This window comes from Syngnathus floridae, chromosome 13, assembly GCF_059516105.1.
Source record: "Syngnathus floridae isolate MCC-2025c chromosome 13, RoL_Sflo_1.0, whole genome shotgun sequence".
In the NCBI taxonomy this organism is placed as follows: Eukaryota; Metazoa; Chordata; class Actinopteri; order Syngnathiformes; family Syngnathidae; genus Syngnathus; species Syngnathus floridae.
Window position 1 is genome coordinate 11,050,627 of NC_142425.1, and position 24,034 is coordinate 11,074,660.

At 46.3% G+C, this 24,034-nt stretch overlaps 1 protein-coding gene across 5 annotated transcripts in view; it reads left to right on the forward strand.

Moving 5' to 3' along the window:
- dab1a (DAB adaptor protein 1a) overlaps nt 1-24,034 on the forward strand; it is an 89,945-nt gene that overhangs the window by 46,822 nt on the left and 19,089 nt on the right. For 4 of the 5 annotated variants that reach the window (XM_088395229.1, XM_088395230.1, XM_088395226.1 and 1 more), the window contains 4 exons: nt 1,260-1,319; nt 14,429-14,661; nt 21,379-21,518; nt 22,684-22,782. In XM_088395229.1, the coding sequence (XP_088251355.1) occupies nt 14,592-14,661; nt 21,379-21,518; nt 22,684-22,782 (309 nt within the window). In that variant the 5' untranslated portion in view covers nt 1,260-1,319; nt 14,429-14,591. Of the gene's footprint in view, nt 1-1,259; nt 1,320-2,943; nt 3,230-14,428; nt 14,662-21,378; nt 21,519-22,683; nt 22,783-24,034 lie in introns of those variants that run through there. The other variant, XM_088395228.1, reaches the window with a different exon arrangement.

The window sequence follows — 24,034 nt, forward strand, 5'->3', positions numbered from 1 at the left end:
CGCTTCACACGCGCGTGATTGCGACATGATTACGAAAGCGCGTGGGGGAGCCAAGACGAGCGAGCAAAAAATGACGAAGAAGACGACCTAGTGCGGTTTTTGTAAACGACTTGGTTAATTTTGTTTCGCCTCGGCGGTAATGCTTAAGTAATTGAAAGTAGAAACAAAAATGGAAGCGAAAGAGGCAATTTACCGGGCATGACTGGAAAGCGGAGTCGGTGCATTTTCCTTATGCAAATCCACTCGGAAATTACAAGTCGTTTATTTCGCCACTTCTCATTGTCTGCCATGACTTTACGTTAAACTGCCACACTGGGGAAAACAACTCGATTACATGATAACAGTCCTCAGACTGTTTTTAGTCTGCATAATTGGACCTTGTTTAGTGCCAAGGAGTGTTAATTATTGGACGCCACACAGGCATAAATGAAAATTCTTGTGAAATTTCCGGAGGGACTCGAAATGCATTTTACAACTTGTTGTTCTCTAACAATTCACAACACGGAAATTTCCAACGATTTTACTTCGGTGCCTTTCTGTGACTCTTCCAGTCTCTTCAATTCAATTTGCTATTCAAACCGTCCTCGTCATCTCGCTGTTTGCTAGCTTAACGCTAACTTTAAAAGAAGTAATCGCGTACTGAATTGCAATCGCATTATTGAGGCTCAAATTGGCACAACCCAAATTTGAACCCTAACCTCAGAACCGTGAGGCCGACGTGCTTAACCACTATCCCACCCTCCCGAGATGCAAAGCTAGATCCATCCTCACCTACGCTAACGAGCTAACCTCGGCACGGCGCGCCGAGCCTACAGCTGTTTTATTCATTGACGGCGCGGGGAATGGAAAGATTCATCCCCGTCACGTGTCCAATTAGATATCCCGTCGCTCTTGTCTCGTCATCTCGCCGCGACGTTTGTAAAAATGGGAAGCGGCGCCGTGTCCAAATGGAGGCGAGCCCCACGGTCGCCTCCGTTTTTGTTCCCGAAGCGCACATTAGCCTCATTTATTCCCAATGTGTGTGAGTCTGTGCGTGCGTGTTTGTGTGTTTGTCGGCTGTGTGCTACATTAGCCTCACAGTCACAGGTAATGATCTCATCTTCCCGCTGGCGTTGAGAGGCACAAAAGGAGTCGCACTCACACACTCAGATTGTAATGTTGCTCTAATGGGCTACCTGACAAGTGCTTTTTTTTTTTTTTAAGCCGAGCCCCCCTCACTCACTCCCACCTCTCTTCTTCTTCTTCTCCTCGCCCCGCAGGTGCACCTTTGCCCGCCTCTGAGGAGCTCTGACATGGATGCCAAGTGTGCTTCTGCTCAGGTAGGTCGCTCAGTAAGAAGGCGTTTTGTGCAAGCGGCATTTATTTGCAGTCTGGACGCCGAGGGGCGATGGGCTCCTGCTCTGAAGGGAGTTTTTCGAAATCTCCAGTAACCCCATTGCTAAAAATAACCACAAACTTGGAAAGCACGACTTGCCCTCCTCACCTAGTCCCAGTGCCCTAGCTCCAGCCTCGGTTGTCATGGTAACAAAAGCGATGCTCGAGCAATTTAACATTCCGGAATAAAAAAAGTTTAGTGTTCGAAAGATTACCCGGAAGGTCTAAACCGCTTCTCGACATGAGTCGTGCGTGAGAGCCGAGCTTGTGTGTTTAACCGAATGAGGGCAACATTTATGGGAACGAGCCAACCTTGAATTATTCATTCACGATATTGAGAATATACACTGCCACTATTTTGGTCGGGCTCCTCTCACCCCTCCCCTCAGGCCTCTCCGCCGCCAGCATCGCCGCACACGCCCAGTTAAACAGAGGCCAAGCGAGGTTGCCATCCCGCCGCTTCGGTCCAACAGAGCCGGAGATTTTATTCTGTCTACACTTAAAGTCCTTCGGAGTCACCTCGGCCTTGTGCTTATATTGAATCAGAGCTCCGATCGGTCCGCATCGACCACGTGAGTAGCGTCAAATGGACTTTCGGTCCGGCCGCTAATGCAGAATGAAGCAGGCCGTTAAAACAAAGCCGTAAAAAAGGAGGTTGGGTAAATATCAGCACTTCATTAGCCGCTTTTAACAATGCCTGGTAAATCACTGCCGGACATTTTCAGAGCCTCCTTTACTTTACGGCATGAGCAACTTAAAAAAAAAAAAAAAACAACGTACAGATAATTTTTTTAATTAGTTTTAGTTTTTGTGATGTTCAGATTCTGAATGGATGAAATCAATCTTAAAGGAGCCAAGACCGGTTTTGTATGGAAGGTTAAAGGCCGCGGCGCTGTTGCATTGTGGGAGCTTGTAGGTGAAACGGGTCGCCGCTAATCTCATCGCGCTGTCGTAAATTCACCTCCAGACGTATCGACGGTGCCGGGAAAGGACGTCGCTATTTATTGATTGGTATTTTTTTTTTTTAGTATAGGCGACATTTGTTAGCAGTGCCATATTCCAAAATAAAATATCGCATTTATAATTTATAATTTCAAATTTATTTGGTTATTTCATTTCGCCGACCAGAGAGCCAATTGCACAAATCACGACAACGTGCAACCCCCTAACCTCGTTGATGTGAGGCACACCGCTGGCCCACTTTGCTCCCCCCTTTTTTAAAATTTCCAATGGGATGTGCCAACCTTTTAATATTGACAGAAAACAAACATCAAATGCCCCGCAAACATAACACTTTCTTTTTCATTTCCAAAGTCAATCCGAGACTCCAGTCCCTCCCCTCACTCTCCTTTCATCTTCTCCTTCCTCATTATAGTTTGGTAATATACATTTCGGCTCAATCTCAGCCCCCCCCCATCACTTTCCCTACTCCTTGAAAGCTACAAATAGGACAGTCAGGCATCGGAGGGGTTAAGAGGAGCTCCGGCCCGCCATTGGCTGACGTGCGGCAGAAGGAGGTAACCAGGCAACCTCGGGGAGAGCGAGCGAGGGAGAGAGAAAGAGAGAGAGAGAGGGGGTTGAGGAGGAGGTGCTGAAAGAAGACCGGCATAGTTTGGAAAAAAGGGATTGAGAGCGAGAAAAGATGTGAGGAAGCTTGCGCGCGCTCTCCCCGGCATGGAAAAGTGGATTATTGCGCTCGCTGCAACTCTCTGTGGATGTGTGGAAAAAAGCAGCTGGAGGTGAAGAAGGAGGCGCGCGGGAACGCCACTGAACCTGCTTTTCAATTATTCTCTTTTTTTTTTTTTTTTTCCTCAAAATGGGAAGTAAGTGTGCTCCTTTTAGCTGCTGTGCAAAGGTAAGTGCAGAACAGGTGTTGGGGGGGGGAAAAAAAGTGTGTGTGGAATCACTACAATGCAATATGTGCTGGTGCATTGAGATGTTGAGTGCATGGGTGTGTGTGTGTGTGTGTGTGTGTGTGCACCCCCCTCAGTCAAACAGTGTGTGTGAAGCCGCGCTGCTGCATTTCAGTGGCGTCTCCTCTCATCAGCTTGTTGCTAATTCAACCCCGTCAAGCTGCGAAAGTTAGTTTGAGCTCCTTTGCCGTCCGCTTCAATACGTTTTAGCGTCGGGCTTGACCGGGGATGCCGACGGTTTGCGGGCGGGGGGTGTGCAACCTAAGGCCCGAGGGGGCGAAGTTGGATGAGGTTAGGGTTCAATCGGCTTGTCAAGTTGTTTTATTTCCATTTCTTATCAAAGGAGGCATTTTGATCTTGTGCATTCTTTTTTCACACGTGTCCCTGAAATGGTCCATTCTGTCGTAATGGGGAAATTGTGGCTTCAAGAAAGGCTCTGATGTTACATTGCGACTCGCAAAATGTCTTTCTGCAGAGTCAATCTTCTCATCATGTTATATTAAGCAGTACCCAGTCAGCTTGGACCGCCATGTGCTCATGAAATTCTAACTGGTCAGTAGGCTGACTTTTTTTGTGCCTTGCTTACTGTTCTGAAAAATTGTGGGAGCTTGACCAATATGTATTCTTAACAGCAATGAAGTAAAATGGAAAAGATGAACTTTTATTATTGTTTTTTTAAATCATGGGAAGTCTCAGAGGCAACTTCTAGTTATCTTGATGTTTTTTTTTCTTCATTGCACTGGCTCACTCTGAAATCTGCGCCTAGCATGCTTAAAAGATTAGCGAATATTACATGTAATATTATGCTGTGGCTGTCAATCAATTTTTTTCCTAATTAACGTTCATCTTTTATAGGGCAAGGAGCATTTTTTTTTTTTTTCTTAAACTATTTCAGCGAGTGCCCTCAGGGTAGATTTCTCATCAGCTCTCGTATTGAGGAGGCCTGCGATGAGTCGAAATCTGAAGTGAACATTTGTACTTGCATAAAAGACCAAAATAAATGCAAGATATTGGTCTTCATTGATTTATTTTTTTTCTTCCCCCTTTTCCTCCATTGCCGCTTTCACCAAGTTAAGCTTTTCTCGCAATTACCCCCCACCACTTCCTCTTACATGCGCTTATATGGGCCCTGCAGGCGAGCCCGGTCGCCATGGTAACCCCTGGAGTATTGTTTGGGTTCAAAGCAAGACAAACTATTGAGTGCTCTCTTATGCCCTCCTTCAAATCTCAGCTTCCCAAGCTCTCGCTTTCTTGGGCTCGTCTCATTTTGTTTTACCGGCGCTAGTTAACCGTTTTTTGGAAAAAAAAAAAGTTTGTGTGTCACCCAGAACTCCCGTTTGTTGTATTTCGGCCTTAAACGTAACCTTCATGTTTCCAATGACTAAGCTGCCCATCTGGCAATAAAATACTTGCGCTCCATCTTTTTTCAGCCAGCTAAAGTTGATCAGTCTCAAGGCCTTACTGTTTGAAATTGTCGCACAAAATGAATACAGCGGCCGTGAGGTGTTTTCCATCTGGACACTCGTAAATGAGAAACGTTGAAAAAGAAATCGATAAAAAGTTTCAAGGGAGACATCTCCGAGTAACTTTTCAAACCAGAAGGACTTAACGTAATGTTTTCGAGATATCATGATCCACATCAACCTAATTATGCGTGTATTGTTTCAGCGCCATGGCAACCGGAGGCGGAGCTATGAGTCATGACGAGGCGAGCAACTACGTTTTGAGCCGATTTGATTCGACTGTATTGTCGTCCCGATCAATGAAAAGTGAGCCTCGTTATAAAATCATGCTACTTGGCAAAGCTCATTTTTTTTTGGGCTAGTATTGCACGACGCAGGCTTAGTACAGTGTCGACATGGGGGGTCCTTCTTTGCGGTGCAAGTCCATTTCGGTCTTTCATGACGAGACCGGCACTCCTCGCAGCATGAGCTGCAAAAAGCACTCGTCTGCGTCTTCTTAGAACATTTTAAAATAAGCATGAAGTGAAAGCAGCATGACGCGTCCCTTCAAGAAGAGGTGTTCCACTCTGTTGCTGTTTTGTCACTACTGCCGTCTTTTTTTCTTCTTTTTTTTTTTAACGTGTAATTATCAACCACACCGCTTGCACACTCCACAGGGAACGTGCTGGCTTGTTTGCTTGTGGATGTATGCGCTCCGTTTCGAGGCCTTCTAGTCCCTGGAGGGAACCTGTAATACACCATATGTTTATTATTTTGCTAGTGCTGGTGAACAAATGCACAGGATCATACCGAGACTATTTTTCTCAAACCTCTAATATATACAGGAGAGGTGCAAATGTAGGTCTACAGTAGGATCACACGGGTGAAAATAGTATATAATAGTATGATGGCTTTATTTTTTGTGGTATTTCTACTTTTCAAATCTGCAGACCTGCTTTTGCACCCTTTATACTTGAATGTGTACAAAAAAATGTCTCATCTCACACGTCATCCATCCATCCATCCATCCATCCATCCATCCATCCATCCATCCATCCATCCATCCATCCATCCATCCATCCATCTTTCTGTCCGTCCGCCATTGCGGTTCTTTCGCCGCCGGATGCGAGATGGCGCGGGTCAATCCAACAGCTAATCTGCCACTGACGGCTGTAATCTCTTAAAACACTCGCAATCCAGCAGCAGTGCTGGGATTAGCATCTGCATACACACATACACACAGACACACACTTGTGCGCACGTTTTGGGCGCACAAGAGAAAAGCGCAAACAAACACCAGCCAGTATATTACCCACTTAAAAGCCCGCCAGCAAGTGGCGACGCTGTAGTCTTTATTCAACGAGCGCAGCGGCTAATGAACACGAGCGCCGGTGGGGGAGTTAGCGTCGTTAGCGTCGCCGCTGATGGCGCTCACTCAGAAACTGCAGCGGGGGGGGGAGAAAAAGTTGCAAAGGAGCAACCAATAAGGCAAAGATGTTTCCCTTGGAGGATTTAGTCTTTGTATCTCTCCTCCTCTTCCTTCCTTTCACTTCCTAATTAATTTCCAAGCCCGCATCTCCTCTTTGTTGTCGATATTAGACGCGCTTCAATAGCAGCGGTTAGCAACGTTTCTGGCAGCACCTAATTTAGCTTCTATCCAATCAACATTGGCCGTGCCATCAAAGGGCGGGGCTTCAGATCAAATCTGGAAGTGACTCAAATAATCCAATATGTAATCCAGTAGCACCTTGGATTTTTCCATGAGTCCTGTCCACGTGATGCTACTTAGTCCTGAGACCTTCATGATTTTGGTAAACGGCGCCCCACTGATGGACTGTGCCGATGTTGACATATGTTGAAATACCAAAAGAGCGTGCTCTCGATAATGTCACCGTGCTTCCTGTTGACCGCAGCATGCCGCCCTCCGTGTAACACCGATGACATTTTCCTTTTTAGCCTTGTTTACTGGCACACACGTAAGAGGATTTGACCCGCGTAAATACACATTAGCGGCACGCTAACAAAGACCCAGGCCTCCCCCGTGTGTACACACCCCAAATCAGAACCGCCAGAGACAGTTAGCGACGTGCGGCTTTAGAAGCTTTAGCAGCTTGTAAGCGTGCGTTTATTATATTAGTCAAGCTTTTTTTTTTTTTGACGAGGAATAAAGCGACCCGGTGCCGTCGATTTCACGTGTTTGCAAAGTAGCTTAAATCTCGTCTCGCGCAGTGGCAACACCAGCTCATCCCGACACGCCGACGAAATGACTCCGTTTATTTGCCGCTAATGAAGTTATTAAAGTTTGCTAGCAAACAAAATAAGTAGCAATTACATTTTTTATGAGTTTATTGATTATCTGGAAAATACACATTGTAAAGGTTTCATAATTCTAGCTGCCACAGTCTTTTGAATTTTAAATATTACTTGCAACTTGGCTGCCGTGAAATAGTGTCGGCCCCCCCGGTGGCAACAAAGAGCATCTAGCCGCGACATATTCACTTGAAAACTTACAATGGCAACGTTGGGGACAGGGTGGCATGTGTGTTTGCGCCTTTTCTCCGTAATTCCATCCGCTCCCTTTCCGTATCTGTACATTAGGATGGGCGGCTTTCAATTAGCGCTACAGATAACAGCGGCTCTCCGTCGTAGCGCTCTGATTAGCACGATAAGTCACTTTTTGAAATGAGGGGCGTTAAAGGACCACCCATTCAGCCTCGGGGTCCCTTGCGTTTGTGTGTGGAGCTGGATTCATGGAAACAGTGAGTGGTTGAACTGATTTAATTGGTTTCTGTGACGTGTGGCAAGAGGAGTCGTGGCTGATTGAAGTGTCCGATGCTCGAGCCCGTCTGAAATTTACCGAATTGTGACATCACAATGGCAAAACCACTAGATTGGAGTTACTGACCAGAGTAAATTGAAGCCTTGTGGATGAAGTGCTGCCTCCGCAAGTGAAAATATAAGCTCCGCCCTCCTGGTATCATGGCAACGGAAGCAATTTTTTTATTTTTTTTACGAGAGGCCGGTTAGATGATAGATGTGCCAAGATGGTGGAAATTACACACTCTGACTTGGTTCCCGATTGTAAATGGATCCTCGATCGAGGTTTTATGGTGATTCGAACCCCCCCCCCCCCACCTTCTCTCCTACTCTCTCGAGAAGGACTTAATGATCCTGGGTCTGATGAACGACTTCTCCGAACGAATTTGTGCTGCAGGGGAGATTTGGAATCCTGCATATCTGCCGGACATTCCCGGGATTGGACCTCCTCACCGGAGTGGATTGACCCCGAGCAATTTATTAGCCTCGCTGCTGACATTCATCACGTGCGTGCCCTCAGGGACACGCATGTGCACGCACGTGCAATAATGCAACAGGGCAGCACCTGGAAAAGGTCGGATTCTTCTGAATGTTGACCATGTTGCTGAATTCAACTTTTCCCAACATTTGAAAAATAGCTCAAGCAGGAATCTGATTCGTTTCCTTGGCAAAATATGATATTGTAGATACATTTTAGTGCTCAACCAATTAATCAGCCGGTTTGATGTTAGCTCGTTAATAATCAACAAATGTTTTGTGGAACTTGATAGCATATCTGAGGCTAATAGTCGATTTTAAGGAAATGATCAATGGTGGCTATTAACTAAATATATAATTATGTATTTTTTTTGATTGATTGAACTAGATAGTGTTTTTGTGGTCGAATTCTCCATTGCATTCTCCATGCAAGCCCATTTTCTCTTGTTCTTACCTGCAACCTCATCAAACACTTGCTCCCATCACCATTCAGTCCACTCCACACTGCATTAGCGCCGCAGCCAGCCAGCCAGCCGGCTTGCGTGTGTGCGTGCACGGGCGCATGCGAGCGCATATCAATGCCCTCGCATGCGCCCGCAGCTACTACTGTACTCTATCTTAATCTGCAGTCTATTAGCATATTCGCAGTTTGTGTTTTTCTGCCAGTGGAGGCATCTGACAGGCCAATTTCACAGCAGCGTCGGCTTCCATCTCGCTCCGGGCTTCCGGCGAGAAGATAGGGAAGGGTGAAGGGGGGAGAAAAAAAAAAAAAAAGCGCTCAGGTCTTTGCCTTCTAACTGTTAGCCTCTCATCGCATTTACCTGCATGAATAAAGATTCTCTTTAGAAGCCACCTCCAGGGCGACATCACAAGAATGAAGAAGAACCCTTTATTATATTGTCAGGATTGCTGTCAAGTTGCTTTTGTTTGTATGGCAGCGTATCGCTTCAGCAGTTATCTCCAGGCACTTTCCACTTTCAGACGGTCAAGGACTCGTACGTTTTATGGAGTGGCGCCCTGAGATGCAAGTTTAAGTCGTTCCATGACCACGCTTGAAGTCAAATGTGCTCCATGCGGGAGTTAGCCAGGGCTCGAATTGGCATCGTCCCTATTAAAATGAATGGAATAGCCTCCCGAAAACCAACAGTTGAGTTCTACACTTTTATGGCGTTCCACAGGGTTCAATTCTGGGGCCTCTGCCGTTTTCATTCTTTCTGCTGACCGTCAAATCGGCGAAGATACTTTGTCACCGAGGCCGCTTTTGTCCTTTGAAGGATCAAGTTGTGCCAAAAGTACTGAAACATTGAACAAGCATTCAAAAAGTTGAGACAAGGTCAGTTTCGGTTGACCCGCAAATTACAATTTAGTTCATTGTGAAATATCACCCAGAAATCCAATACCAGCCCCTAATTTTTTCTTCGTAGTCTTTTTGTCACTTTTAATCCCCACTGGTATATTTTACACTCAGCCTTCTTCTTTATTGCTCTTTTGTCTTTATCAATCTTTGTCCTCTTCCCCCCCCGTCCGGTGTCTGTGCTATCGTTAGCGGCACAGTGCTATGATGGATGGCGCCGAGAGGCCAGGACATTAACGGGCTGGGACGCTGCCGTCATTACCTGTACACTCACACCATACACACACACACATAGTCTTGGTCTTTCCAATGATGGCAGCCAAAGCACGTATAGAACAAATGGTGACATTGAGTTGCTCACCAAGTGTCGTGTTTGGAAATATGATTTATTTTGACGCTAAATGGGCTGTTCTCCCAGGAAACCAGAGCGATTTTGTGATTTCCAATACAACATTGAGTTGGCATTTTTTTGTTTTGTGGTGTAAATGGAGCATGTTTTGCGAAATGCGACGCTGAATAAGGTATTTTGAATTAAATAATTTGGAAAAAAAAGGGGTTAAAAGTTGAATTTTTCGGCTCAATATGTTGTTGTTGTGAAAGTGGAAAGCATTTATGTTGTTTTTTGAGGCGCATGCATTTTTGGGGGGGGAAACATGTTTGAATGCTAAAACCCTGCCCCTGTCTGTGCCACACACACACACTTAAGCTTTTTTCAGGATTTTTTTTTTTGTATTGACTCTGGGCCCCCCACTGGGGAGCGAATGGCGATGTTCTGTGCTCCCTGGGAGAGTTCACGCCGACCGACTGATGGACCGCAGGGTGTTAAAAGGCTCGCTTTTTTGCCAGAGCTGCTTCACCTCCAAGAGCACATTTCCGCATTTTGCCTTTGTATGTATTTGCGTTGGAGTTGTAGAAAAGTTCAAATCCTTCGTGGGTGGGACTGTCTGCCACTCTGTTGGTCGCTCTTTCGTTTGGGGGAAAAAAAAAAATCTCACTTTGGTTGGGTAGTCAAGTGACATGAGCGCGGGATGTTTATTGATTTTTTTTTTTTGCGCTCTCGTCCGAGCTGATTAAGGCTAGCAGGTTCCGCGGTGCAGTAGCCGCATTCCTTGTCATCTCCTTCCAATATGTTTATTTTTATTCTTTGATCATGGAAGGCCACTATTGATTTCCAAGCCTATCTAGTCAGACAAATGATTTCTGGTGGTCATTTTGTCAATTTCCCTTTCGCTTTGTGAGACGCCGTCGCTCGGTAAGGAAGCGAGGTGTCTATCGATTTTTGAACTCCATCCAAATTGAGACAACGCCGGGGTTCACACAGACACACACACACGGGGGGAAATGGGACATTGTCTTTGTGGAACTTTTCCAAACTACCTTCAAATGTTGCTTCCTCGTTTGACAGCAATTTTGCAGTGAAACATGAAATCCGGTTTTTCTTTTTTTTTCTATGTTGGATTGTTGGAAATAACGTAAACACAAAGTAGAGCAACAGGAGTTTTTCTTTCTTTCGATCGCTCTTCATCTATTTGGATCTGTCTGCCTGCGGCGACGCCTTGAGAGGCATGTGGCAAGTCAGCGTGTGTGTGTGTGTGTGCGCATACGTGCGTGTTTTTGCACAGCCATGATTAAGAGTTTTGAATAATTGATGATTGCATCCCTCATTAAGTCCCAGTTGTGCTGCTGCAGGCTCCCCCGCTCTATTTTTACGCCCAACAATTGTGCTTCATTCCACTTTACAGATGGAGTCGATCCATCACTCACTTTAGGCATGGCCGAGAGGGGAGGGGAGGGGGGGGGGGGGGGGGGGGGGCATTGAGTGGCCATCGTTAGCAGAGCGGCGATATGATGAGCGTGACTTCCATGACGATGACATTTTTGCGCTTGAAACTAGCATTGTGATTTCCCGCAATTTAAGAGCCGACGAACGAAATCGCCTTTCGTCCGAGTCATGTGATCAAATGGTACAGCCGCCTGTTAATGATTGACAGCTATTCGGTACGTCGGGCAAAGTTCAGCCATGGTGCTGCGTCCAGCAGGTAACTTGACTTGCTGAAGACACACTCCATAAACAATCGTAAGTCGTGTTTTTTTTTATTCCATATCTCCCCTCTTAGAGTAGTACGTTTTGCTCACCTGGTTGAGGTAGTCCTTCAAACGTTGGCTTGGATTGACATCGGATTAATTTGGTTGCACTTGAATTATGGCGCTGGACAATCTGTCAGAAATAGGATCTCGATTCTCAAATGGCAATGATGGTGATACTCTGTAATGGACTTTATTTCGAATTATGTTGGGACTAAACTGGCTTTGGTGATGTACTTCCTGTTATTTCAAAAATAATGTTGAGCAGATTATATCTCATACAATGTCGACAGGCATAACCTTTAGCACGCGCAGACATCTGGATTATTCATCTACAAGGGTGTGGAGCTGTACTGATAATAAGCGTAAAATCTTCTCAGTAAAATTTTAAGGCTTCCTTAAGATTCAAGATGAACCAAATCTGCTTGTTTCCCAAAACCGCTATTTGTGCTTAGACTAAAAATGGTGTCGAGATCATAAAGACGAGAATGCAAATCGAGAAACAGCTAATGTCCTCTCTCGTGTTCAATGATATTCAATCGTATCCCATCATGCCCCATTATGACCCATTATGCTTCTTAGTATCTCAAAGTTTGTCCCATACTGTGCCATAATGTCCCGTGATTTTCCACTGCATCACATCGTGTACCACCTATCATGTTCATTCGTCCCACAATGTCCCCCATTTAGTCCCCATTGGGTTCCATAAATGTTCCATTGCATCCACATGGAGTCCCATTAGATTTCCTATCATGTCTCATTTTGTCCCCATTATGACCCAAAGAACGGCCGGCTGGATGTTGAACTTGTCGGACCAGGACTTCTCGTCCTGTCCCATCCTGGTTTGGTCCTAGGTATTGTCAATAGGGTCAGGACATGAAATGTCCCAGAACCTTCATCGTGATGAAGATGGAGAAAGTAGTAGTATTTCCGTTCGTCTGGCAGACTTTATTGATTTGTGGGCACTCGGCTCCCGTTGGCAGCATTTTGGCTGCTGTTACACACAGACACACACACAGACACACACACAGATCCTGACATCGCCAGCCTGTTGGCAGCGTTCCATTTATGGACGTCCAATTTACGACGCTCTCCGGTCTGCTTGCCAGACTCGCCGGAAGGCGTGTTCACATCCCACTTTGACGCTACTTTTAGCTCAGACGCCTGCTCGCTCACTTCCAGGTCAAAGCTCAGCTGCAACGCTAGTTATTAGGGATGTTCATCTCTAATCCGAAAAGCCGACGCGACCCCTTGCATTACGTGTAAAGCTTCTCCAGATGCCGTCGGATTCACTCCAATCATGGTACGATTCAATCCATTTACGATACGATTCACTCCGAGGTATTATCAGTTACTTTCTGATACCATCCACAGATTGTGATGGTGTTACCGATTATTCTAGTTAACTGCAGATCCGATGGTATCCATTTCAATTTGATACAGTTCGGTTATAATACGATTCGTTCCAAACGTGATTCGATTCACTCTAATTACGATTATACGATTCACCGGCCGTCGGATTATAGATAATTGTGATGATGATTCCATTTTTTTTTTTTCAAACCAACTGGTGATATCTTAAGATGGATTGCGTCGCACTTCCTCGAAGAGCTCAAAGGCTTTTGGGAGCGGGTTTAGATATCACTCTGTTCCTCCTTCTGGGGACTGCGGCTCAGAAGCAGCATTGTGTCTTCTTCTGGCTTTCTGCAGAGGAACGAGCATATGTCTGGAGCCAAGGAGACATCTGGAGACCAGCTCGGTGGCACATTTTCACCACTTCTTTGCCGCGGACTAGCAGATGTTGTGTTTGCAATGTGTTGGGTGAATTGCGGTGGTGTAGAAGCCTGAACTCTTCATTGGAATTTTATAAAAGCTTCACATGGGGGACCTGAAGGTTTCTCTTGTCCAGCTTTGGTGTGTCTGTGTTTCCTGATCCAAGTGGAGGAATTGACCGAGCCACCTTTCGTCACAGCCGGTTTTGGAAAAGCTTGCGCTTGAAGGGGGGCAATGAAGAAAATTGGAGGACACAAAGGCGAGAGTGGGGAGGAGTGTGGAAGGAGGTTTTACGCTCCATGCTTTCTCTCCAGATTTGACTTCCTTTGGCTTCCCATTTGCCCACCCCCCACCCCACCGGGTTCATTATGTCTTCTCTGTTCCCTCACCCTTTACTTTTCTTCCCACTCATCTCTCTTCCCTCTAACCTCTCTCTCTCTCTCCATCCATCCATCCATCCATTTGCTGGAGCAGCCCCGCAGATAATGCCTGTAATTGGAGTGACTCGCACTTTTCCAGTGTGTTTGGACCAGATAAAGAATATTGTCAGCGTTTTGCCGACACGGCCTCGGCTGGTGGAATTAAATGGACTCTGTTCTGTTCTGTCGGCAGCAAATTAAAAGGCTCTCAATTCATCTGCTCTCGCCCGAGGCTTACAGGGGGCCCTTCTATTCACATCGTCGACGGGGATGGGGGGGGGGGAGATTCTCTCAAGGAGTGCCGGGTGCTTTTCATTTCCTTCAAGTCTGCACTCGAGCAAGGGGAGATGGAGAAGAAGAGGTCAGGGCTGATGTTTTAAGGAGAACTCCGATGCGTGGTGATTTAATCACTTATCCCATCACCTGGAAACTCTTGACCGCATCAGCGGCGTATGACTTTTTTTCACGGCGAGCTGTCTGCGGAGACACTTTGTAGACTAACTACAGTAGACGATGCCCTCAGCGTCAAGGACGGGTGGAGTCCGGGTGGTGTTTCGTAATACCTTCCGCTGTTACTGAAGCGGCAGTCATGGCGAGACGCGTTATTAGGAAGTGTGGAGCGTGGTCTCCGCACGTCGTCGTTACCACGGGCAACGTGCACTCAAGGCCCAGTCGAGCAGCTCATTGTTATGCTGGCCAGCAGTTAAAACGAGCTCACCCTAAAGGGAGGGGCAAACATTGTTTTCCCCTAACTGACTTTTTTTTTTTATCCAGCTCGGCGTGGGTGTACGCCGGACACTGCATCAGGGCTGAAGCCCCGCCTCCCTCCCTCCCATGAGCCCGTGTGCCCAGACACGCACACCCGGCGCCGCCACGCCACGCACGCACGCGCACCCGGCGCCCACGCACGTAACCCAACCCGGTCGGAACCTGGAGGATGTCAACGGAGACGGAGCTCCAGCCGGCGGTCCGTCCCGGCACCCTCAGGCGGGACTCCAGGAGGAAAGGTACTGCAAACTTGACCGGTGTGTGTGTATTCAGGGAGATTTATATGGAGCAGGTAGATCCCCACAGCAGGTGTGTGTGTGTGGGGCCAAAGTTGGCCCAGCTGCTTGTTGGCACCTGGCTAACTGTGTTAGCGGCACATAGCACATTCTCACTAAACAACCTGGCTGATGGAGCAGCAAAAAAATACTCCACACGGCTGCAGCTGACTCACAAGCACACACACACACTGCAGGTGGCAGGTGCGTGCACGTGTGTGAATGCAAGCAGGCGCCTCTTATGTCCTATTTAGAAGCACCTTTGTTTCGCCACAATGGAAATCATGTTCATCATTCATACTGCTCTCTATAGTTGAGGGAGATCAAGACACATTCTCACCTTTGCACACTTACACACACACACACACACACACAAGGCTGGGATGAAGCCCAGAAGGGCGTATGAGAGGTAAGATTAATGTTTTGCCTTCAGCATTGAGACTTGGGGGTGCTTTAACATCTCCTGTTTGCCTTTTCACTTCCTCACACACTCACACACATGTACACACGCAAGTACCGCCAACCTTGTGTCAGTGGGTGGAATAAATATTTTTTTAAAAATCATAAATGAAGCCTTATGTCAGATGAAAATACGAATGTAAGATGTGAAAATTAAAAATAGGGAAAAAAACTAATTTCTAAACTATAGAAATAAAAAAATAGATGTAAAATAAATATGTATAAAAACAAACCGATACAAAAATTAAAAGTCGAAAGAAATCTTAATAGCTTATCTAGAAATGCAGATAAAAAAAGATTTTTTTAAAACAAAAGTCTTATCTCACTGTGGGAACTCATCACTCCCCTCATCTGGGTCATTCTGTCTCGTACACGCACACGCACGCACGCACGCACGCACACGCCGCAATGTGATGAAAGTGCGGCGCAACACAATTGAGAAGAAGTTAGCGAACGCTGCTCTTGTGCGCATGACGCACACGGGCGTCACGCAGATGTCGCTAAATTGCTCCTCGTCATCTCATGAAATGAAAATAGCCCATATGGAGGAGGATCCCTTGCAGCTCGCTCCTCTTCCTCCTCCTCTTCCTCTTCCCCCTGACTGCTAAATGACCTTGCAATGACGAGCAAAGAGACTAATGTGAGGCAATCTCCCGTCTTTTGTCTGGCAGCTCTGCTTTGAATGACAACGAACCAGCGTTGCGCTCTGGCACTTCCTGTTTTATTTATTCATTTTATTTTTTTTTTACTTTCTCTGGCACCTCACTTCTTTTTTTTATTCAATTACCATGACAAAGAAAAAGATAACCCTTGTCGTTTTGAAGGAGAGGGGCTTTGTTTTATTTTTTTTGTTCTTTCTCGCTTGACACGACGGCCGATGGGTCGCTCCTATTATTAGCGGTCAAGCGCTTCTCGAAGTCGCGCTTAATCCTCGCTAAATCCGTAGAGATTGGGACCCCATCTCACGCTCGAAATTGCTTCTGAATGCCCAATGAGGCAACATTCGACACTTCTTGAAAAGTTTTGAAAAGGACTGGCTGCTATCCAGGCAACCAGGTTCTGAAGTATCTGGAACCATCAACCTAATATTTGTCCCCTGGGAATTCTTGGACACAGACGGTATTTTAAATTTAAATTTGCGTCCTCCTTGAGAGGTAATCAGATCTGTTCCCGCCAATCAAACTCGAGATGGAATTGAATTGGCTCAGCGCTGCTGCGGTTGGCATTGTTGGCCAGAAATGGATACAGGCCAACCCAAAAAAAAAAAAAAAAAAATCTAGTAAAGGCACATTGTGTGACGTCTTCTTTTATTGACGTCTTTGTCCTTTTGGCTTCCGTGTCCTCCATCTGCTGATTTGCGTAAAATGAAGGATGTCATTTCTTACTGCTGCTAATGAAAAAAAAAAAAATCGGCATACATCAGGGAAATTAAAGTGCTCCTAGAGTTCTTAAAACTCGAGGGAATTGCAGGAATGAATGTAAAAATTTAAAGAAATATATATCCAGATTAAAAAATCAAAATTTGTATGATGGCTGCAGTTTAGAGGGAGTCCTTTGGCCTCACTCGCCCACACTTTCAAAAACCTTCCACCCATCACACACAAATATACGGAACCAAAAATCTAATTTGACCATTGGACAATGTGTGTGTGTCTTAATGGAGTGCGTATGATAGTTTGCACACGTCACAATCGTCTCAGTGTGTTCGCTTCCTCCGCCGCATTACTAACGACGGTCACCATAGCAACAGTTGGCTCCCCGCACATCATTTGCACAAAAAGGAGAAAACATCCGAGTCTCTCTCACACATGAACACACACTCAATGGAGGACAACACACAAATGAGTTCTGAAAGGACATTTCTTTGTGTGATATTGACAAGCTTGACAACAGAGCAGGCCCACAAGACTCTTAAGTTGTGTCCTCGGTGGAAATGTTTTGAACTGAAAAAGTAGCAACAAGTCTTTAGCGGGGTTTCACAATCCATGCAGGGTGTATGGTAATTCTGGTCCAACTCATTTGTGACCTTCATGAAGGAAGCACTTTGCTCTTGGCATGAAAAGACAACTGTTGGATTTTGAGGAGATACCTGATGCGCTTAGAGAAAGTAACACACATGCACACACACACTTTGCATGCCTCTTGTAATGATTGTCACGGTGCACGAGTGGCCCGTGGTGCAGGCCCGTAGGGGGAGCGGATTCAGTGTTGCATGACAGGATGAGGATGTCTTGTATTTTTTTCTTTTTTTTTTTTCTCCCGAATCCCACTGTGACAGCTTGTCAGGAGGCGGACGGCACACAGGTGCGCACACAAACATCACAAACAGTCATAAATACGCATTGCCGGCATTTTGCCCTTGGTGATATTTTATATTCAGCGTCTTAAATTTAGTGACAACTATTCCAAATGTAACTTTCGGTTGGACTTTTAAAAAAAGTAACAGCTTTTTTTTTAAACCCGGAAAGACGCAAAACACGGACGACTCGGCGCGTCTCGTTGCGGTTTGAACACTGAAATAAGCTCAAAGCAGCAGCGAAATGAGCCGTTTGATTCTTTGACTCGCCGAGACGCTCGGGGTGTTTCCTCAAATTCGATGTTAAGAAACAACAATTAACACTTTCTAAAAATAAGCCACGTACCGCTTTGTAGCTACATAACAACAAGCGGCGGCGGTGGGAAAAAACATCTGCGGCAAGCCGATCTAAGGCAGAGAGTCTCTTCAAGTCTGTGCCGGTGACGAAATAACATCAAAGTATCTTTAATCAACATGTGAAAAGAGAACTGTTGCCAAAATGTGCTTACAGCTCCGTTGAGAGCCGTTAAACAAATTCGACATAAATTAAAAAACAAAATGGCGTCATTAGCATATATTTTGCTTTACATGTTAGCATTAAGCTAGCAGACTTGAATGAATACGTTTTATGTTTAGTTCGAAAATAAACTAAGCGATAATAAAGAAGCGTTGGGTGATTTCTGGGAAAAAATTGGGAATTCGGTTTCTGTCTGTCACAGCCAAAGTACCACCCCAAAAAAAAAAATAGAACGCACAGTATAGTTGGGGCATGCATGATGAACCGTGATAAAATATGGGAGCGCTTGTACTGAATTTTTTATTCAGGACAGGCCACGAAGGAAAGTCGCAATGTCATATTTGAACCTTTGAGTTGTGTTTTTTGACATCATCAAACACCTTCAAATGAAACCTCCAATGGCTGTGGCTCCTGAACTGGGAATGTAGCTGTTGCTTCATTTCACAAATGGACACAGGAGAGTCAAACTCAGGAAAACGCCAAGGCACTGCCGCACGCATCAAGAAATGCCTCTCGGGAGGCAACTGTCTCCACGATTTAAAAGTTCCGTCTATCGGCTCCTTCTAAAACGACCTTGACATCAGGGTGCGTCTGATCCGGGGCCGCAAAGCAGGGAGCCGTTGCCTCGGGGGCGCCTTTGTGACTGACTCGCGTTTGAACTCGTGTGGTCCGGGTCAGTGCGGCAGGTGGCGAAGTTTGGAAAACAAAATGATATCAAATACAAAACTGGCTGAAGGAAATTTAAGAATTGACATCAATGCTAGCTGTCTTTGTTAAAAAAAAAAACAGCAGTGAAATGTGAAACCGTTTTCATGAACACAACAGCAATCACGAAAAGAAAAAAGCGCCGGTGTCAGCAAACGAGCGAGGCAATTTGTTTCCTCGATGAGTCGCACTTTATCATCGAATTTTACACTCGCCGTCGCTCATTTGCATACGCGTCTCGTCAGTCAAGTGCCAGCTTTTATGCGCTAAATCAATCTTGCTGGCCTGGAACCAGATTTTCCTTTGTGGGGGCTCGGAACGCGGCGCTTTGTCTCCGGCGAGGTGAAATCACGCACAGACGCGCAAACGTTGGCCATCGGAGCGGGATTAATTGCAAGGCCGTCGAGTGTTGCTCGCGAAGCGGCCCAGCTGCGGTTGCATCTGGAGCTCTTGGGTACAAAACACCACCTGCCAGAAAAAACACGCAACTGCTGAAAAAAACAGAAAAAAAATGACAAGTGCGCACATTTCTAGAGGCCGGATCATGGCTAATCCCAGATTTGCGAAGAAAGCTCAGTGGCTAACGCTTGTAACTGCGGGCGACTGGGCCCTCGGTCTCGAATGTCTAATAAATATAATGAGCAAGACCATTGAGCTTACTTTTTGCTTCTGTTTACGAGCTGGGTAATTTATTTTTTATTTTTTTGCACTGCTGAAGTTAGCAAGACATGTAATTAACACCGGTCATGTAATTGACTGAGAAACCAATCACAGAAATTATATAGAATTAAAAATAATTTGCCACACTCTTTCTGATGTGCACTCCTTGGCCACCGGGGGCAGTGTAAGACTTAACAAATGTAGTGGAGACTCAGCTCCTCTCTTGGCTTCTCAGTGCGGCACTAGTATTAGTGGTTCCTAGCAGGGGATGAAGAATATAAGAATAAATTATTTTAAGGTCTCCCTGTACAAGAATGATATAAACATTATATGGGCTTCTGACAAGTGCACCCCAGGGCTCTTTAAGCAAAGAATTAATGGCCGAACCTTGAGGGCAAGGCCAAAGGTGAGCTATCATGGAGGGCAAGGTGCGATCGCAATGCATGATGGGGAAAATGCAATTGTGTGTGTATGACAACGTTGATGGAGAAGCCTGCTGGATGAGAGTGATGCATTGAGCGAACAGGAGGTTACAGTTGCTGGGGGCGACGCCTGGGGCTTTCCTGAAGGGCCCGACTGTACTCTACCTGCCATCGATCACGAGTGTGTGTGCGTTTGGATGTGTGTGTGTGTGCCAAAGGGGCTTCTGCCTGTCATAACGCTCTAATCCTGAGTGACATCTATCCAGGGAGGCCTTGCTCATTCAACCATTCATCACCATCCATCCTCTTCTTCATCTCCCCACTCCCGTTTGTGTCCTTGTGTGTGTATCCCCCTCCGTTGAGCATCAGCCCTGACTGGCACATTGGCAGATTCCCTCAGTGTTCACTTTTGCGTTACTTTGAAGGTAGAGACGTCAGTCGGTGTGTGCGTGTGCACGCACGAGTGCTGACCTGTCGAGCAGCAGCCGCGAGTGGCACGTTGGCAGTGTTCGCTTTGTGTAACGGTGTGTTTCCGTGAGACGTGATCTGTTTGCGCATGTGTGAGGAGGAGGATGAAACCAAAGATTCTTTCATTAGTTCTCTTTGACACTCGGCGGGCGTCACGGCAGTCGCACACATTTAATATTACCAGATACGACTGTTTTTTCCCCCATTTTTGACACACACATACACACGTGTGCGTCTTTTTTTTGACCACTAAAAATAGCACCAGTGATAAATAATAGAAGCCACAGTTTTTGATGTCAAACTGAAAATTGAAAAACAAATGCCTTCACGTGTAGCCGGAAAAGCTCCACATTTTTTTGCCAAGCAACACTGGCAAGAATCCGAGAAAAGGGAGGGGAGGGGGGGAGACACCTTCATCGCCCCCCACCACCGCACGACCTTCGAAGGGTCACGTCGTTAATGTGTCCATGTTTCATCCGAACCCCCTCCTGCATTATCAGGAACGATGCCGCGTGGGCTCTCGTTGGCTTTACCTGCTGATTTAGGGCCTTTACGGGACCAGAATGAAGATTAAAAACATTAAAAGGGTTTCCCCTCCTGTCAGTGCTGCGTGAATGTATTACTTAACAGCGCCTCGGGCCAAGGCAGAAACTATTACGCCGAGAGTTACGATTTTATTACATCGGAGCTTGTAAGCATCACGCTACATGCGCAAAGTATTTACAGCGTTTTTTTTTTTAGCTGCAAAAGATTTACAAAATGTCATCGCACCAACATTTCAGACCAGGACCAACTCGTGACCCAATATTTTCGACAATATATTGCGCAGGAACAATAACGGAGGACTTCCTCCTCCTCTTCATGTCCTTGTGTATTCAGCGCAGGAGATACGCGAGCAGGTTCAACATGGGGCCGTCATGGCCGCCACTGACATTCTCACACAGTGGACGAGATAAGAACGGAGGAAAAATAAATGTCCACACGAAGCGTATTGATCCGTGTCATTCATTGAATGGCACAGAACATGACTGTTTTTTTCTTTTACACAACTCAGATCAGGGATGGTCTTTTCTGCTGCACGGGATTGTTTACCCACAAGGTAAAAGATGATGGAAGACCTTGAACGCCATTTTTTTTTTTTTGTGTGTGTACAGGGCAGGATCGCAGCGAAGCGACGCTCATCAGGCGCTTTAAGAGCGACGGCGTCCGCTACAAGGCGAAACTCATCGGCCTGGACGAGGTCACAGCGGCTCGCGGGGACAAACTCTGTCAGGACTCCATGATGAAGCTCAAGGTAAGAAGAATACTTACATTGATCATTTTTTTTTCCTTCCACAAATTCCATCAAAGAGAAGAACATGAAGAGGCGAGGTTAGCTATGAGAGCGAGGGCCACGTGGGGTGAAAGTCTCATTTGCAACAAGTACGGGCAGAGGAAGACAGATGGGCTAGTTAGCAAGAAAAAGGAAGCGGCGCTGGAGAATAATTCGGATGAGAGGTGAGTGGGGAAGATGAGGATGAAGATGGATGAGGAAACTCGCAATTTAATACTGGCAATTGGCCAAAATATAGCCCCTTATACTGCTAGGCCGTTGACGGATGTAGCTTCTGTCACCATGACAACCAGGGGGCGGAGCCTAAGATTTTTTGGCCCATCTCATCATTTCAAGTGTATGCATAACCGTGGACTTGATCCGGCGAGTTGGTCTAGAAGTTGGAAGAGCCCGATTCATTATTTCTCCTCCAGGATGTATTTGAATTGGGAGGAAAAAAGCTTGAGGTGGCAAAAGGTTCCAGACGAGGAGAGACAGCTCATTGATCAAACGCCTCTCCTCCTCCTCATTTAGGGCTACGGCAAATCCATCAAGAGCTTTTCTCTGATCTCTTTCACCTTCTCTTTCATGCCAGCTGCTTTTCCCTCCTCCAAGACAAAGCGCAAACGCAGCTCAAGCTAACATCTCGCTCTCGTAGGTGCGGTCGGGGCGCTTCATCAACGATGTGTCAATTTGGGCTCTTGCCACGGGTTATGTTTGCACCAAGCGTTGCAAATGAACTCTGGGCCCCCGCACCTGTCCTGTCTAATTCCGTCACTCGCTATTGATTTTGCTGCGCTTCCTTTGATTCTTTGGACAGATCACTTTGTCATTTTTGGGCTTCACAAGACATCTGAGGAACAAACATTTTATGGTACAATAAAAGTCCATTCTTAGAAAATGTTAGTGGCAGCGGGATGGTACTGTGGGGAACACCGCTGACAAAGGGATTGGAGGAGAATTTGAAAAAGTGTCTCTTTTGTCTCATCGGTTAATTAAATGTCCTTTTGAATGAAGTAACGACAAACACGTTTCCTTACTGTTTGCTTTGATTCGTTCAGATCGTAGGCTCACTCACCTCTTAATTGACACGGGGTGCAAGTCAAGCATGTTTCAACACATTGCGTTGTCAATGTTCTGCCCTCAGGGTATCGCGGCAGCGGCGCGCTCCAAAGGAGAACACAAGCAGAAAGTGTTCCTCACAGTTTCCTTTGGAGGGATCAAGATCTTTGATGAGAAGTCAGGGGTAAGCAAACGGCTCCTTCCATCTTTGTGTGTGTGTGTTTGTTAATGGGTACGCCAACACGCAGCGTTGTGTGTTTGCGCCGTTAATGAGGCATCTCTGGGCTAGCGAGGGGGGGAGGCCCTGGGGGAAATCTGGAAGCCCTAATTGAAACCTTGCGAACAAGGCCAACAGTAGATGAGGGAACATGGCTGTCCCATTGTTTGCCTCTTTGCATACCACGCAACTTTTGTTTGCCGATTATCCTCCCCCTCTGCGTTTTTTTTTTTTTCCCTCGGTCAAGATCCCTCTCAATGACAAGTTGGGGATTCCGCCTGATACTGATGACAGTATTGATAGCCTCTTAGCATGTTATTGTTAGCATTGTAATAATAATGAAGATCACAACCTAGCGTAGCATTAGCATGTGCCGCAACGCGAGTTCCTGTCATTTCATCCGAATGACCGTGAATGAGGGCAAACGGCAAACCCTACCTCATTAGCCAAGGTGCTGATTCTGGAGATTTACACCTCGACGGCACGTAACTCAGAGGCGCGTCACCGGTGGCCTCCCGCGCGGCGGCCGTATTTCACGGCGCCGAGCTCATCCCGCCGGCAGTGTCGTCCGTCATGCCTCTTTTTATGTCCGTCGTCGGTCTTTGTCTCAGCCCCAAGAGATGCGGGGACGATGAAATAAAGACACGAAGAAGGACCAAGTCGGTGGGACGGGTGGGGAAGGGCCGAGCATATGTCAAAGTAAAGCCCCCCATAGGGAGACTTTGTCCTCTGTCGCCACACATTAATATTAACTCCAGTGATACGCCGTCCTCACTATCAGTCCTAATGGATAGCCGGAGAGAGAGAGAGACAGCCGGAATGACTCTGCTGAGGTTCAGGGTTCTTGACAGTCTCATTCCCGGCCCGGGCATCACTCAGCCGGATGGGCGGATGGATGCGCCGGCTCGGCCGACAGGATGGATGGTCGCTCTCTCCCCAAGGAGGGAAGGTCGTCCAGAGCGGAGGGAGGAAGGCTGGCGCTTGAGACGCAGGGAAAGAAGAGAGGACAACATTAATCTTAACAGAGGGCATGTTCCTTTCTCTCAGACACGTTTATTGGAAATGTACATGTACGCGAGAAAGTTGCTGTAAGGTGTTTGTACCCGCAAAATTTTGGACCTGGTCATTTGTATACGGCGACTTTTTCTGACAGGTTTGTGACGCAGTTTAGATATTCAGTATAGTGGATCACTGGCGGAGCTAGGATTGTTTTACTTTG